The sequence below is a fragment of the Perca flavescens genome, chromosome 16, assembly GCF_004354835.1.
Source record: "Perca flavescens isolate YP-PL-M2 chromosome 16, PFLA_1.0, whole genome shotgun sequence".
NCBI classification, from domain to species: domain Eukaryota; kingdom Metazoa; phylum Chordata; class Actinopteri; order Perciformes; family Percidae; genus Perca; species Perca flavescens.
Genome location: NC_041346.1, coordinates 15,824,146 through 15,840,957, shown reverse-complemented (window position 1 = coordinate 15,840,957; position 16,812 = coordinate 15,824,146). Strand labels below are relative to the sequence as shown.

Genomic DNA, 16,812 nt, shown 5'->3' with positions numbered 1-16,812 from the left:
GTAATAATAGCATTTAATTTAATAAAAGACCTGTAATTTTAGCTTTTTTATTTTACTCAATTTTTAGTGTTTCCTGCATACTTTTCTGGACTGCTGTCCATGGTGCTGATTGCCCCTGTCCTTAGACTCTATGCTGAGTAAGAATACAGCACATATATGTTTGTGTCCTTTGCCTCAGCTGATTAAGTGGGGGATTTAAGCTACACTGAAGCACAGAACATGTCAGTATGACTTGATGCCCAGAATTTGATCCAGATTATTCTTTTCTCCTTGAATGTTTTTGTACTGATTCGATAATCTTTTCTCACTCAATATGTGAGAGCGTCATCGGACAAGGGCAAGAACAGGACCTGCCTCTGGTTCTGCTCAGCCAGGGAACCATATGTTTCTAAAACATTTCCTCTGGGAGACCAATCTCAGTAATCTCTAAGATCCCTTTGAAGCTCAATAGTGTCTGTCTGAGAATTATCATCTTACTCAACCAGCCCTCCTGAGGTTTACTCCTCACAGAACACCAATCTGCACTTATAAACTATCCAATTGCTAAAACCTATGGTGACCCTTACCACTCTTGTTGCTTGTTATATGCAGTGATTTACAATACTCCAATTTATTTGCAAAATGTTCAAGTACTGACAACTTACGGTACTACTATGGCGTGAACAACATTGCTATTTTGAATGCTCTGCAGTGCTAGTAATTTATCTCATGAATCTCATTCCATTCGGTATAACTTCTTCATTTCACACTACTGCACAATTCAATGCAGTTCCTTCTTTGCCTGCAGTCATACATGCATACTGCTGCAAATGCATAGAATTACAATATAATTTACTGTAAGTGGCTTAAATTCAAATCAAGCACGCCAATTTGCATCATATTGCAATCTCAGTTATTTGCAGTCCTCTAGTGGTTGAAAACTGACAGTACATGTGTAGAATACACAGTAGACTGTACCAAAGCAGTGACGTTGCCATTGTGTAAACCTCACAGAAAATGGTTTTATAATTATGAGCTTGTGTTAAGTAAGTTTGATAACCACTTGGCCTCTCATGGCACCCCAAATTTCAAAGCAGAGCATTGGCAGTAGCCTAAACATTTGCAAAATGCAAGTGGACTTAATCCTTGCAATGCCAAGAACCTCAGACAGGGAAGTTAAAATAAGAACTCATTCCATCCTTCAACAACTCCCGCTGAAGTGCCATTAAGTTTTTAATCCCCAACTGCTCCGGTGATCTTCCTCAGGGGACAAAATTAGAAGCAAAATGACCCAGGGCAGGGTTAGTGCATGTATGTAACCGTGTTTGGCCTGCAGCTACGCCCACTGTTGTTGCAGTAAATACAGCAAAAACAATTTTATTGAGTTTGCCTTTTCCAAGATAAAATGAGAATTGAGTGTTTAATATTAAAATGAGTCAACCATGACAACCAGGCAGTTAGGTAATTAATACAATTCCATTCAAACCATTCAGATTAAAAAATGTTGATTGCTTTGTTAACATTAAGAGATTGACCTTTGCTTTAATTAAGCATTTCTTCATCACTGGTTATCGAATTAACTTGTGATAATGTTACTGTGAGGACTGTAATGCTTTAGTATACTATACATTTTGATAAGAGGACATATAGACGCATTCTATATATAACAGAGTAAACAAATCCATAGAATTCATGATATCCTGTTATCCAAACCAATACCAATACACCTTTATCACTGACAATGCACAAGTATACAGGCAAAAATAGTAATAGAAAAAAAGTAATAGAAAAAGATCAAAATGTTTATGGAGTTATATGCTTAGAGCTACCAGAGTTGGAAAGTGCTATGGTCTTGGCCAAATCTCTTAAGGGGCTGATATCAAAGATTCATTCTTTACTGCTGTACTCTGACTCTTCAGCCTATGACTCACTGAAGCCGCTGTGGGAACATGATCTGGAGGTCACATTTAGCTCTGCAGATTGGACCAAGATTTATAATGGAATCTTCCCAAAATGTACTTCGATTTCTATACATGAACAGAATTTTAAGTTTTTCCACATAACTTATTTTACACCTGTTCGCCTCCAGAAAATGTTTCCCCATAGTTCAAATCTATCTTTGTTATGAATGTAAAACACACAAGGGTACATTTATTCACCTGTTCTGGGCGTGTGATCACATTCAGATATTTTGGGGAGAGGTTCATTCTGTGGTCCAGGAGGTTATTGGCAAACATTTTATGTTATCCCCATCATTTTATCTGTTAAACCAAACTTTGGAAAGTCTTCTTGACACGGACACCAAATATCTGTTGATAACTCTTATTTCTAGCTAAAAAAAATATTTTACTGAGGTGGTCTGCCCCGCAGTGTGTGTGTGTGTGTGTGTGTGTGTGTGTGTGTGTGTGTGTGTGTGTGTGTGTGTGTGTTTGTGTACAGTATATATACTTTTTTCAGTTGTCTGTTAAACTCAAAAATAACAAAAAATAAAAAATGTTTATGGAGTTATTGACATATGGTAAAGGATCAGAGCCGAACCGCCTTAAAAACAATTGCAGATTTCATTGATTAATTGTTGTTTACACCTCATAATTCAACACCTCACCAACAGAGAAGAGAGTTATCATGAGAGGTGCAGATGAGTCACCTTCAGCTGGCTGGACTGCTAGACTTATTAAACAAACACACACACACACACACACACACACACACACACACACACACACACACACACACACACACACACACACACACACACACACACACACACACACACACACACACACACACACACACACACACACACACACACACACACACACACACACACACACACACACACACGTATTCCTTATTAGTAAGCTGCCCTCTTCTCTATAATGGTTCTAACCCATCTCTGCTGATAATGTACATTACAGTAAATGACACTGGTTATATTTTCCATTAAACAATTTCTCTTACTTTCAGTGAATCTTATTTTGCAGCAAGACTGATAATGCAATAGACAATGCATATTGACATGTAATCAGCTATGAGTTGTTACTGTAACATTACATTGGCAGGAACACAGAAGACTGATACAGCACCTCAGACTCACTGATAGTGTTCAGGCCTTTTTGAAAGTTATTGAAGTTAATACAGTATAGAACATAGTGGCCATCCACAACCTTGGTAGCGTAGAGGTACACTAGATGCAGAGACTGGAAGGTTCATGCCAAAACAAATAAGAGTCCAACAGAGTTGGCAGCATAGTGATCTACAGTAGGGAATTATGAGTAAAAAGATGGATATGTTTTCAGAATAATTCTCACACCCATAGGAAATTCAAAATAAATGTGTACTGTATATATCATTTTTCGTTTGACACATACAAAACAGAAATAGACAGTGTGTCTGCAAATATTTTATTATCTCATCATGAAAGCCAGTCGGTTTTTAATTTCATTCTTCATCAAGATATTTTAAATCTGTCAGATTCAATGTCATATGGGTCAACAAATGCCAATTGAATAACGTGTGTCTTTATCAAGAGCCTCACAAAATTGTCTTTATTGATGGTTGTGAAGTAAAAACGTCCAGTGCCCATGATATAAGGAATACTAATTCAGACTCCTGGCTGTCCTCTTCTTGCTCTACAAGGAGACACAAGCTGCCAGAAATCAAAGCTGGCACAGCTCCTGTTAACTGGAGTCTTCTCAGGTCTTCTTGTATTTTTCCAAATTCAGAGAGAGCTCCAGTGCCCCTATCTCGAAAGAAGCATGCCAATCACTTGATGATCCTCACCCACCTTCTGTTAAGCTAACTCTGAATGATACCCAAACCACAAACCCACAGCCACACAGTTCATTTTAACCCATGTGCACTTCACAGCTGATTACTATTAGTACATCCGATCTACAGCATTTCTTATAAATTGACTTATGTAATATGTAGTCATTACAACCACTGACATAATTTTTCATGAACAGTCCTAAATAATGGCTTAATGACACGTTTAATCCTATAATTCATACAGTACATTCAATTTGTATTAGATTTATAAATTGTGGTCTTTCTTCTGAGGATTGGAATAAAAGATGATGTTATCTATAGTTATAAATTATTTTAAATGTTTGGCTGTGTGTTACACATTACAATTCTTTGCTGTGATTGGTCTGTTGGTCCGATGGCGGCAGGTGATTTCTCTGTACGGAATTAAGTGAATTTAATTGTCTTTGGCGCCCCCCACAGTCTAAGACACATGATGACACATTTTAAATGGTTTACTGTATTTACTGTGAATCCACTATCCAATTACACGTATACTAGATTCTAATATTTACAGAGCTTAATAGATTCTTTGGCACTTGTTAGTTATAAAAGGTTTGCTACCTGCTAACTGTAACCTGCTAACAGTCAGTTGTGTGATAGCAAATTATATCACACAGATCATTTCATGCCGTTTAGAGCTCTTATTTTACAGACATTCACAATAAGTGCAAATGATTTCAAGTGTTGATCAAAGTCAGAGTGCATCACATGATAAATGTGTTGTAAGACTTCACTAGTGATGTATTTGTGATACTTGGAGCTGATGCAGTAGCTCTGTTGAAGAGAATCTGAGGGGGTCTTTGTGCTCCAAAATAAAGCATTTGATGTTTTTCTGATGCAAATCTGTAAAGACAATTCCTTCTACTCTAAAGAAGCAGCAGATGGTGTCTGAAGATGTGCAATGTACTTGTAATATATCTCTAAGAAGACAACAGCTAATTAGTGATGAAACTAGCCTCAATTTGGAACTAGCCTCAATTTGGAGAAGTTGTACAGGAAAGTCAATAATATCTTAAATCTGAGAGGTACTCACAATTACATCACATTAGACCTTTGTGCAACCAAATGAAATGTGATACAACTGTTCTGCCATAAAGTCTACTTTTGGGATACCTCTAAAGTTCTGTTTTTATTGATGCGGTCATTGAGGTGTTAATTCAATGATTATATTCGGGGAGATGTTTCTAATATTCTGGTTTCAGGGAACAGCAGAAAGACGTATACTGAGAGTGTAACAAGCCAAGGTCCTCACAAGTACAGCAAAGGATGTATCCGTGTGTGCCGGGTTGAATGTGTGCTGCTTTAATTTCACCTTGATGACAAACAAGGCTTCAATAATTCAGCCTCCCTTGTATATGACAACTAGAGGCCACGTCAATACAAAGTGCTAAAACTTGATGACAACACAATCTGAAACACTGTCGTCTTGACCTTTTACTCTCACACGGTCATTTCATTTTTACAATTATCATTTTTTTTCTGCAGCATTTCTCTTTTGTTGGACATTACACAATAACAGGTGACAGGTAGACTGCTTGAAAAGGACAGTAGAGCTGAGGTTGCACAAGATATAAACAGAGTGCATAAAATAAACTAAGATAAAATGTTGTGGAGATTTGACCTGAGCAGGAGGGGAAAAAACATGAACGTTACCTCTTTCTGCATCCTATCCGTGGCCCATCAGTCTCTGGGGACAACACAAGGAGATGAAAAATATGTTCAGTTAGATAGCAGCTGTGACTTTGCATTCTTTGACTTATTCTTCTGTTGTGTTTTTGTTTCAGTTCTTCATTCCTCAGCTACAAATCATATGATTACTGTAGTTTATTAGACATAATCCATTTTTATTTTTATTGATTAGACAACCCAAGAGTTTTTAAAGTTAAAGCTCAGTTAATTTACATTAAAGTGCTTCTTACACATGTATGTATCAGTAACTATTTTACTTGTAACGTTCTGCACTTTTAAGTAAGATTTTGACTGCAGGACTTTTGCTGTAGTGAAGTATTTTTTTCACATTCTTGTATTCCACCACTGCAACTAACCACGTCTTTCAGTGTCCTCAGCAAATCAAAAAGAAAGCAGTTGTCTTTGATCATCCACACGGAAGCTAACAACAGGACTAAAGTTCACAATCACATTCCAATAAAAACTAGATATTAATTCAGTTGTTCTTGTAGCAACAGAGAGATGATTTCGTCAGTGTATTGCAGCTTGACACAAGTCCTGAAATGCACAGTAAGGTACAGCAGATACAGAATATATTTTAGATGTCATACAGAAATAACTTTATAATTTACATTCAAAGATAACAGCTCAGAGTAATTCATTCAAGTGCTGTTTAGGTGCTACACTTGAGTGGGGTTTTGCAAATGTATTGAATTGCAGCACATTTGATTGGTGAAAAGCAATAAAAAATAAAATCTCCAGTGTAAAGTGCATTATTCCGGCGAATACAACATTAGCACCGCTTCACCAAAAGTTAATGCTGACATTATTAGAAAAGAAGCAGAAATAAGAAGGAAAAATCATAAAGCCACATGTTTTTATGTTTCTAGGCTACACTGTACGGATTTTAAAATGTCTTTTAGAATAATACAAAAGCATTGATTTATTAAGTATTTCTGACAATGTTATCATAAAAGAACCATAAATGGGGGATAATAGTTACCTTTCATCCATCAGATATGTATCACCTATCAGTTCCTTTGTGTTATTACAAAAATATTGTGTTTCTGAAGACAAGTGTACATACACTTCCTTAATAGGAGAAACAATTACGTAATATGTGGTGCTATAATTACTGTTGTTAATATGTGTGATTAAATGATGAAGGATCAGAATTGTCTTGATATTTTTACTTGTGGTATATCATTTTGGAAATGAAATAAAATAAAGTGAAACTAGGCTGACAGCATTTCTATTTTTGTGTAAATAAGGTTTCAGTTTTGTGCGTGCGTGTCTCAGTGTGGGTCAAAGTCAAAGTGACTGATGTTTGTCATCGTATGAGGAGGCAGAGAGCTGAATTATTGAAGGCTTGTTTTTCATCAAGGTGAAATTAAAGCAGCAAACACACACACACACACACACACACACACACACACACACACACACACACACACACACACACACACACACACACAGTCATTCTCTCCAGCAAATTACTTCTGTGGAAAACCTTGTTGGGACACAAAGTCTAAAATGAAAGTCCAGCATATTACCTCAGGGTGTGCGTGTGCTCACATGTGTGTGTTTGTGTTAACCACACTATATTATATTTCTCCCTTTATTCCATCTACCTCCATGCTGGTGGATTACAGAGCGGTGACAAGCAGTTGCTCAGTTGCGTCTATAGGCTGCATCAAAAGGACAAGGTGTTCTCATGGTCCTTATTTCCTAATGAGCATGTGGCATTTCTCTGAGGGTCAGAAAAATATGGCATCATAAAAATACGCTTTTTAAACACAAAAGTGATTACATGAGATATGTATGCATGATGCAATTTATCAGCAATTATCTGTATCAAACATGCTTATATTTACAGTAATCTACAGTATGAAGTACATATGGGGTAGAGGGAAGGAAGTGTGGCTGTATAGTTCTGTTTTTTCAGTGACCTTTGGTGCCATGCACAGCATAATTAGTAACAGAAGATAAGATTTCTGTATAAATTAACCAGTGACTCTTTCTGGAATGCTGATATGTTTACTGAGCCAGGTCACATTAAGGGAAGCCTATGAAGTGAACAACTTATGTGACCACAAGCCTTTTGGTTGGGAATGCATGTGTGCATTGGCGGAACCTTCTGTCCCTGGGTTAATCAGTTAAAAGTGAGTTCTGTTGACACAATAAAAGATTTGATGATGAAACAACTGAGCAGTAAAGTCTGAAATATTGTCTTCTGGGCGCCTTAAGATGGAAAATGTAAGAAAATGAACAACAAACCCTGGTTGCTCTTTGAGGTTGCAGAAAAATAAACATTGACAATAAACAGCTGATATTGCCTTTACAGTAATAAAGGGGCTGTTTGCATGTTTCAGACGTTTTGGGGTGTCATTTTGCTTTATAATGTGTTTTACTCTGTTATATGGCTTCACACTTCACACTTTCATACCTCCATATACACTGGTGTGGTACAGTGTTGACAGGAAGAAGCAAGGCGTCTTTGCAGAACTCTCACACCAGAAAGTGAACAGGAAGTGAAAGCCCATGAAGGCATACGGCTCACACTAATCACTATATAGACTAGTATACACTATACTACAGTGACTGTTATTCAGAATCTTAATTGATCTCCCTAATCTGACATTAGAACAACAAACTACATTAAAGTTAACTGTATCATGCTTTTTTTAAAGAGATACATGTGCACATGTCAAACTAAAATGTTTTAAAATAAAAGATAATGTCTTTTCCATTTGTGGAGTTTGTTCCTTCATTATGCTTAAAGTAAATAAATAAATAGGAGAAACAAAAAAACAACAGAAAGATTCCAACATAATGATAAGTTACTTTCCTTTTAGAAGGCATTGTTTTTTTTAAATAAATTATGTCTTTGAACAAAGGGGAAGAAAGATAAACAAATATTAATCAATATATAAATAAACCAAAAAACTAACCTGACTTTAGAGGATTTATTTATGCAAAGTGATATTTTTGTGACTGTCCTGTAATATAGAGAAGTGTCAAAATAACATGAAGATATGGACAGATTGTGGTCACGGTTAAAGGAAACCAACAGTGACTACTGGTAAGATACAGGATGCTAACCCTGGTTTCCCGTTTAAAAGTCATAACATTATGCTTTTACTCGTGAAAATGATATTTATTCAAACAACAAGGTTACCTATCACTGAAACATAAACAAACTGTACATGTTGTCATTTTGCTGGTGAGGAACCTAGACTGTATATGCTGTAAATAGGTGTGGACACTCTCCAAAAAACCTTATGAAGATCTTTCTCGTCAAATGTTACACTCCTTAACGTGCCGTTTTTTTTCTTTTTGCGTCCCCTTAAGTAGCACTAAGAAATCAACTTATTCCACACAGTATTACATATATTCTGTATCCGTTTTTTCTCCAACTCCTTAAATATAGTGTTTACCCAAGACACACACATTTTTTATAACTGCACTTTTCCATCAAATTGGATTTTTCTAGATGTACTTTGCACAATCATATACACTTAGACCCAAAATTCAGCCTGATATATTTGGTATCTTTAAAACCTTTGGCATCCCCGGCTAAATTCAAAACAAAGTTCTGTGGGTTTTTAGCAATGTTTGGCTGCACAGCATTGGCTTGTAATGACTTATCCATCAGTGGGTTTTTTTGCGGGATTTTAAAAGATGGATCCTTCTTAGATGCCACAGGTTTATGTTGAGCTTTCTGGAGGCATTTTTAGTCTAATTTAATCAGACATAATTGAAGTTTAGACTTAGACACCAGCTCTTATACACCACCCTGACATTAGAAGTCCAAGATGATCCACCAAACAGCTGCAATTGCAATACCTACATCCTGTGCAAAAAGCAAGTGACATGCACACATCAGTTCTGCCTGAAGGTGTGTCTTTCACCTACACTCACAGAAATCAAATTGAAACTCTGTGTGCACAGCAGAATGTCCTGCATTGATCTGAGATGTGCTGACAAACAACAACATGTCCTTATTACTACATAAATACTCTTCACATTTGATTGAACCATTAATTTCTTGTTAAAGGTAAGGTGTCTTGATAATGCATAAGTGTGAAGCAGCATTATGAGAGATTGAGAATCTTTATCCTAATCAAACATTAACTATGTAAATAAACTGTGTCGGGAAGATGAAATGACTCATAGCTTTAAGTAGATAATCAGTGATATCAAAGGTGATAGTTATTAAACTCTGGATGAGGCCAGCTTTTTATTTTCAATGGGACAAAAGTCAGCACTTCAGTTTGAAACACTTTACACTCCTCTATATATATCTATCAACACTTTTTCATTCTGGCCAGAGGACACCCTCACGTTTTTCATATATTCATATTCTTATCTTATTCTTTCAAGCCTTGTCATCTCATCTTTTCATTTCCTCTTACCATTGGTCCTCTCAGCTTTACACAGGAAGTGTCACGCTCTGCCCTGCCCTAGTCGTTGCCGCTCATCTTTCAGTTTTGTCTCTGTCACACATACAAACTGTGTGCAGTATCTCACCCACAGAGAGGAACTGTGGTTCATACCGAGGTTTGCTCACCTACCAAGTTATCCTCCCCTATCTATTTCTCCTTTTTCCCTTGTAGACTAGTGCATCTCCTTTCAGATGATTGATCTGTCACCTACCTGCAGCTGATCTCCCACACTGCAGCCACAACATGAGCATAAGGAAACTGAGTGAGTATTGTGCCAGTGTGTGTGTGTGTGTGTGTGTGTGTGTGTGTGTGTGTGTGTGTGTGTGTGTGTGTGTGTGTGTGTGTGTGTAGAGCAGCTGCACTTTGTTCATCTGTTTACACATACAGTAAACCACAATGTCAGTTAGGTTAATTAGTTTTGATTATCAGACACTGCCATGTCACTTTTGCAACATTTTGGTGATTATGACTTCACGCAAAAATCCACTTGCAGCTGAAATGATTTTGTAAGACTTGTACAATAATACATAGGGGCTATTTTAAAGACCTGTTTTGACCTGCAGTGTGTATTATGTTTTATTCATATATACATTATAGTATTTTAATTATATACAGTATATGTTTTATAAAAATAGCAAAACACATGCATATTGGCGCTGACACACAGAGACAACCAAGCGCACAACACACACACACACACACACACACACACAAAAATGTAGGTCCATTATTTATATTATATATATACTTTACTTTTAGATCCCTGTTAGTTCGCAAACTGTTGAAAAACATCTTTCACATTGTCTTTTGATCCATTATCAATTAAAAAAAGATAGTGTGTAGCTTAAATTAACACAGCTTCTTTAGCTTCTCTTTCATTCCTGACTGAAAACAAAATCTAATTGAGAGGTTGCATGGGGATGAATTGGGTTGGCTAGTGGGGGGCGAACACACTGACCAACATCATATACTTGTTACCACATAATGAGCATTTCTTTCCTAACTGTTGCTCTGTCAAGGTTTCAAGTGGTTTGGTAGCCTCACCAACCTCTCCTTTCGCCGCTCCACTGAAAAATCTGACTCCAAGACCTCTCCGTCCAAGTCTGGAGCAGGATGTGTACCTGGAGATGGCAAGGCGATCCTGGCTCCAGTTGTTGAGACAACGATGGACGACATGGATGCCATGCGTCCTCGCACTGCCAGCTACATTCGCTCCAGTGAGAGCTACACACACATGGGTACGCTGCCACGGCTACTGATGAAGAGGAGAGACAAGAGCAATAAAGGTAAAGCAGCAGAACTTATGATAAGAAAAAAGGACAACCGTTTTCACCATGACAAACGTTATGTTTATTTCTGATCCACCTTCTTCTCTAGGAGGCCCCAGCAGCAATAAGAAGAGTAAAGACAAGAGCAGCATCAGCAGAAGTCAAAGCCAGAGACCTTTACGGGACCGAGACTGTAGCCCCTCGAGGCTCACAGGCGTCAGATCTAAAGCGGCTGGGGATGAAGCTGGAGCTAAAGCTGACACGGTGCTCGGAAAAGACTCTCTCACTGATCCCAAGACCCAGCCTGAACCTATAGGTGAAACTAATGTCACAAACACCCAAAACATCATGTCTGCAATGTCACCATCTGGTGGCTCAAGTGCTGCACTCCAACCAGAGACTTGTGACAAGCAGAACATCACCCAGGCAGGTGCAGACTGGAACCCTGAGGAGACTTCATCACCTCCACCCAGCCGGGGGAATGATCAGATTAATGAGGATGAATGGTTGGAGTCCAGGCCTGTATCTGAACCTAAGGAGGAGGCAGAGAGCAGACAGCTGACAGCAGGAGCGGCCAAAGGAAACCAGAACTCTGACAGCATTTACTGGTGATTGGTTTCATTCCTTTTTTTCTTAGATGTGAACAGTTTTCTTGCTTTTTTTCTTTTCTGACAGTAAAGCAATTGAAGGAGGAAAGGTTACTGATTGGTCAACTGGTTTGTGGTGGTTCATTGAAAAATGAGAGAGTATGCACCACTAAAGCACAGTATTAACTGGCACGATAAAGGCCTAAGGGTGGCTCCTGCTTGATCTTGGGGCCCTGTCTTGAACAGGGGGGTCCTTGTGTTAAAATCACTGCTTGAAAGTAACTAACTACATTTACTTAAGTTCTTTACTTAAATATAGTTTTATTGTACTTATATTTTACTTGAATATTTCATTTTATCTTACTTGTGTCCAGTTTATTACATACAACACATTGTTAAAGATTAAACTGGTGGTTCTAAGCCATTTGGTTTGTGACTACTTACAAAAAAGCTGTGTATAGTCAGGGCCCGATGCCATGTTTCTGTAAATTGTCGGCAGTTTCACCAAAGATTGATTTCCTCTCTTTATTCTTTACATGGTTTCTTAACTGTAATTTTATTTAATCAATATTTAATTAATAATCATATATGATTATTCATTTTACAGAGGTATTTTTGTTGAAAATGACTGAATGAAGGTCTTTTACTAATGGGGTATTTGTACATTGTTATTTTGGCACCTTTACTTAAGTGAATTCCAGCACTGAGGAGCCTTAAAAATGGCATGTGAGCACTCTGTGCATACGCCAGGGGGTGCAAACTGGTTTAAAATGCGCGTGGACCCACGGGAGAAGTTGGGCAGTTCACACACTTTGTGCTGACTTAGCTGTGGACAGGACTTACCTCAGGCGATGGGTGTGAGGTGAGATAACAGGAATTATGACTTCACTTTTTAAAGGCAGCGGGTTATATCGACTCCTTTTATTGATCAGATGCTGCTGGAAAGCTGCAGGCTGTTGGTCTGATGTTTTCTTATTTTGCATTGATTAGTTCTGACACACAGGAGACGACATGGATAAGCTTTTGTGCGCTCATTGTGTGCGTTTCATAATGTTGTAGTGGATTTATCAACAAAGTCAGAACTTTATTGAACAGTTTGAGGGAAAATGTTCTGTAACTCCTCCTCTCAGCAGGGTAGATTGCGTCTCCTCGTTGCTTTCCCATGACATGCCAAGGTCTCCCTGCTCTGCTGCTGCCTCCAGTATCCCATGCATGATAGTGCGTGTATCATGTTACAGTGGGATTTTGCACTGCGTGTGTGTCTGTGACTGTGAGTGTGCGTGCCTGCGTGGCTGCAGTTGTGCTGGCATGCAAGTGCGAGCGTGCAGCATCGGCCCATTAGTTCAGCCCAGGGACCGTGGGAAATATGGCTGTATGGTGATGTAGTGCAAGTTCAGTGTGGGCACATCAAAGAGTTGTCCGTCTGTTCATCCCTAAATCACAAGTCTCTCAGCTTGGCTGTCAATTTCCCTCTATATTCTTATTCTATCCAAAGTGCAGCTCTTTACTTTGCCTGACTTGGGCTGCTTTACTGGAAAACCACTTTTACTGTCATAGTGTCTCTGCTCAGCTGGCAAAATTATGAATTTTGTTATTCTGCCTTACCTGTGCATGATAACTCCTTTGTTTGCCACTAATTTGAAAATGGGATGAACAGGGGTAGCCTACCCCCGATGTAAACTTATGTTTAACTAAAGTTGAATTAAGTAGTCGTTTAATGAATTTATTGAACAACATAAAATTAATCAGCAGCAGATTAATTGTTCAGTCAGTTTTCAAGCAAAAAATGGCAAATAATATGCTGGTTTCTGCATCTCGAGGATTTGACGCTTTCCACTGTCATATGTGACATTACTTAACTATATAGTATTGTGGTGGACTGACAGATAAAACAAGCAACCTTCGACTCTTGTTACATTGTGTTGGGCATTTTTCAGTCTTCTGGGATATTTTATAAACAAAACAATTCATTGTTCATTGTCACAATACTCTATAGTAGCCCTAGTTGAAGTCAATTTGAATTAAATAGCCCAAAATCAAAAGTTTCTCTCAGACGGCTTTACAATCTGTACAACATATCACCACTTCTGTTCTTACATCCTTGAGTCAGATGTTTTTGCTCCTTGTAAAGACAAGAGTAGACAGAAGTGTTAGTAGTAAATACAAGTCAAGTATGATATCATAGGAGTAGGAGTATAATATTAGGACGTATTATGTGTAATAAGTTTTTAGTAAGTCAAAGTATGAAAGTGTTTCATGCAGCCCCTTTACTTTACTGTGCTGTTTATAGTCCGTTGCAACAAATTGACTCATGCGTCCAGCCACTTGCTTGCCAAGCTTTTTTTGTTTGTTAGAAACATGATTTTGAAATAAAATGAAGATCGCCTTACAGTAATCAAACAACTAAAATGGGTTTTGCACAAGATTATTTGGAGGAATAGTTTTTGCATCTGAAACGTTTATAATTAATTCAAATTTGACTTGCTAGAATAGTTTATCCCATAATGAATGTCAGTAAGTGTTGCTTGATATTAGTCTATATCAGCAACATTTAATTTCCGGGATTGTTAGGTGCCCGCCGGAAATTCCGCCAGATGTCCCTCGTTTTCAGCCGGATGTCCATCACCTACCAGCTTTTTTTGTGATGCCATTTTAAACTCAATTTTGGTCAATTTATGAGGACTATGGTTAACTGCTCCTCAGATCTCTGCAGGGTAAAAACAGACAGCTAGCTAGACTATCTGTCCAATCTGAGTTTTCTGTTTCACGACTAAAACAACCTTTGAATGTACACGTTCCACCAAAACAAGTTCCTTCCTGAGGCGCTTTTGCAGAGGCACTAGCGCCGCCCAAGACGATTATGATTGGTTTAAAGAAATGCCAATAAGCCAGAGCACGTTTTTTGCTGCTGTATGGACTAGCCAGACCCTCCTCCGCAGCACTGTGGAGGTAGGTCTGGCAATGCAAGACTAGTTGACATTGACTTCAGCTCTAGCCTACTGGAGTGCTCGATGATATTCTCTCTATACTGTAAGTATGATGTGCTGTTTGTTTTCGAAGCCTTATGTATGAATGGTATGTTTTAGTATTTATAGCTCAGTCACATTTGTCTCTGGATAAATGTGGATGTGTTCAATGCAAATGATGGGGAGTAAATATTTTACATTTGTACAACCATTTTTATTTCGTCTAAGCACAGGAGCAGCCTAGGAAGGGAATTTAGAGCTCCTCTGCCGTGGGACCTATTAACATTCCCCAGCCCGCTGCCACGACGGGACCCTTTGATCTGGCCTCTCTGTGGTCATGTGTAACACGGCTTTGCTCTGGGCCCTAGGAGACCCATCGTGCAACTGTGCTGATTGATCTAAAAACTTGCCCGGGTGTGTAATTGCCCCTTTAGCTCGCGCTCACTCCGAATCACAAAGTACCCACAGTATGGCTCCCAAGACTGCAGCTCAGCGGGGGGTTTCGACACATGATCCGGATGTATCGTGAGTGTAAAAGTGAGAGTTATGGCGCCCTAAGGATTTGAGAGGCCAGCTCCATATTCAGCAACCTTAGAAGCTCAGTGGGGTTTGTTATCTATCCATTTTCTATGAAGCTGGCCTGCAACAACATTTTACTCACTGGAGAGGCCGCTGCGGAAGTGGGCCATGGGAATACAGGCATGTTTTTTGTCTGTGGTAACATGCACTGCACCTGTTACAAAACCAGATCAAACACGGAGGCGTGTGTACATTTGTGTTGATACACACGTGTGCGCAATTCCACAGAAGTTTACAGCCATTTTCTCTTATAACATTTCTGAATTTTCTTTCATGTCTTTTTTCCTCCTTCTGTTTCTTCAGCTACATGGAGCCAGCAGGGAGCCGGGCGGAATATGTGCAGGTAAGTCTGCTCTGTCAAGCTGTGTGTGCTTGTGTGTGTGTGTGTGTGTGTGCATGTACTTGAATATTATCCCACAGAAATATTTTAAGGTTTCTGTCAGTTACACCCATGCACACACACGTAATGCCTGAGATGCCAGTAGATATGAGTTGTAGGTTTAGCCTGAACATGCAATGCAGTTTGAGTTTTCTCTTCTCTCCCATTATATTAAATTAGATTTTTTAATGTGAGCTCTCAGATGTAATTGTGGCTGATTATTAGCCCTTAGTCTTAAACAGTTTTGCTCATTTCAGCAGGCTCACTCTGCATTTAGCCTAATTCAGTCTGCCATTTAGCTAATTGAATTTGGAGGGAAGCTGTGCTAATGTCAGCACTGTGCAGCCAGCGAGCAGTCTGTACTGTAGCCAGTAGGTGGGGCCATACGCTGGAGTTGTGATCTTATAGATCAGAGAGCATGTGAAGCTGGATGTTAGGAATTCCTGCATCCTGTATAACACAAACACACATTAATACAGATATTGGACTTTAAAATGAGAGTGACAAGTGACAAGTGATAGTCAAGGAAGTGAAGCTTAAGAAAGAAAGGAAGGAAGGAAAAAAAAGAGAGAAGAGACTGATAGTAAACTGTTGAGCTCTTGAGATCAGATTTCCTATTGATTATCCATCCCAGATGGCCGTTAAAAGCCTTCTCCTATGACCCTGATCTGTATTCCTTTTGTAAAACAAATATATCCAACTTCCTCTGACCACAACACATTGACTATGTTTAAATCCCACCACACTGCCAGCCTTGTTAAGAGTTTAATGTTGGAGGCAGAACAGCATGTAAACAGTACACTTCTGTAACATCACTCTGTTTGACTCAAACATACATTCAAGGCCCAATCGGTTATTTCTTTACCTTAAAGAGTTTGGATTTGAGATGGAAAATCAGCTTTTTTTTTCAAAATTAAGAAAAAGAAGGTTTGCTTTGTCGCTGTGTTTATGAACATAACTGATGTAAACAAAAATTTAATAGAAAAAGAAAACATTTATAAAATACATTGAGGTGTTTAGTATTAGCGTAGCCAAAGAAGTAAGCCACCCAGAGCTGACAAATCTCGTTTCATCATCAGTTTATTTGGAAGGCCTAAACATCTCTGTCCAAAATAGTGCCTCTGTTCTTTT

General features: G+C 38.6%; 1 protein-coding gene across 3 annotated transcripts in view; it reads left to right on the top strand.

The window, feature by feature from the left end:
• The first annotated feature begins 9,970 nt into the window (after nt 1-9,970).
• sh2d3ca (SH2 domain containing 3Ca) overlaps nt 9,971-16,812 on the top strand; it is a 49,674-nt gene continuing 42,832 nt past the window's right edge. For 2 of the 3 annotated variants that reach the window (XM_028602154.1, XM_028602153.1), the window contains exons 1-4: nt 9,971-10,164; nt 10,922-11,188; nt 11,280-11,778; nt 15,606-15,645. In XM_028602154.1, the coding sequence (XP_028457955.1) occupies nt 10,146-10,164; nt 10,922-11,188; nt 11,280-11,778; nt 15,606-15,645 (825 nt within the window). In that variant the 5' untranslated portion in view covers nt 9,971-10,145. Of the gene's footprint in view, nt 10,165-10,921; nt 11,189-11,279; nt 11,779-12,550; nt 12,620-15,605; nt 15,646-16,812 lie in introns of those variants that run through there. The other variant, XM_028602156.1, reaches the window with a different exon arrangement.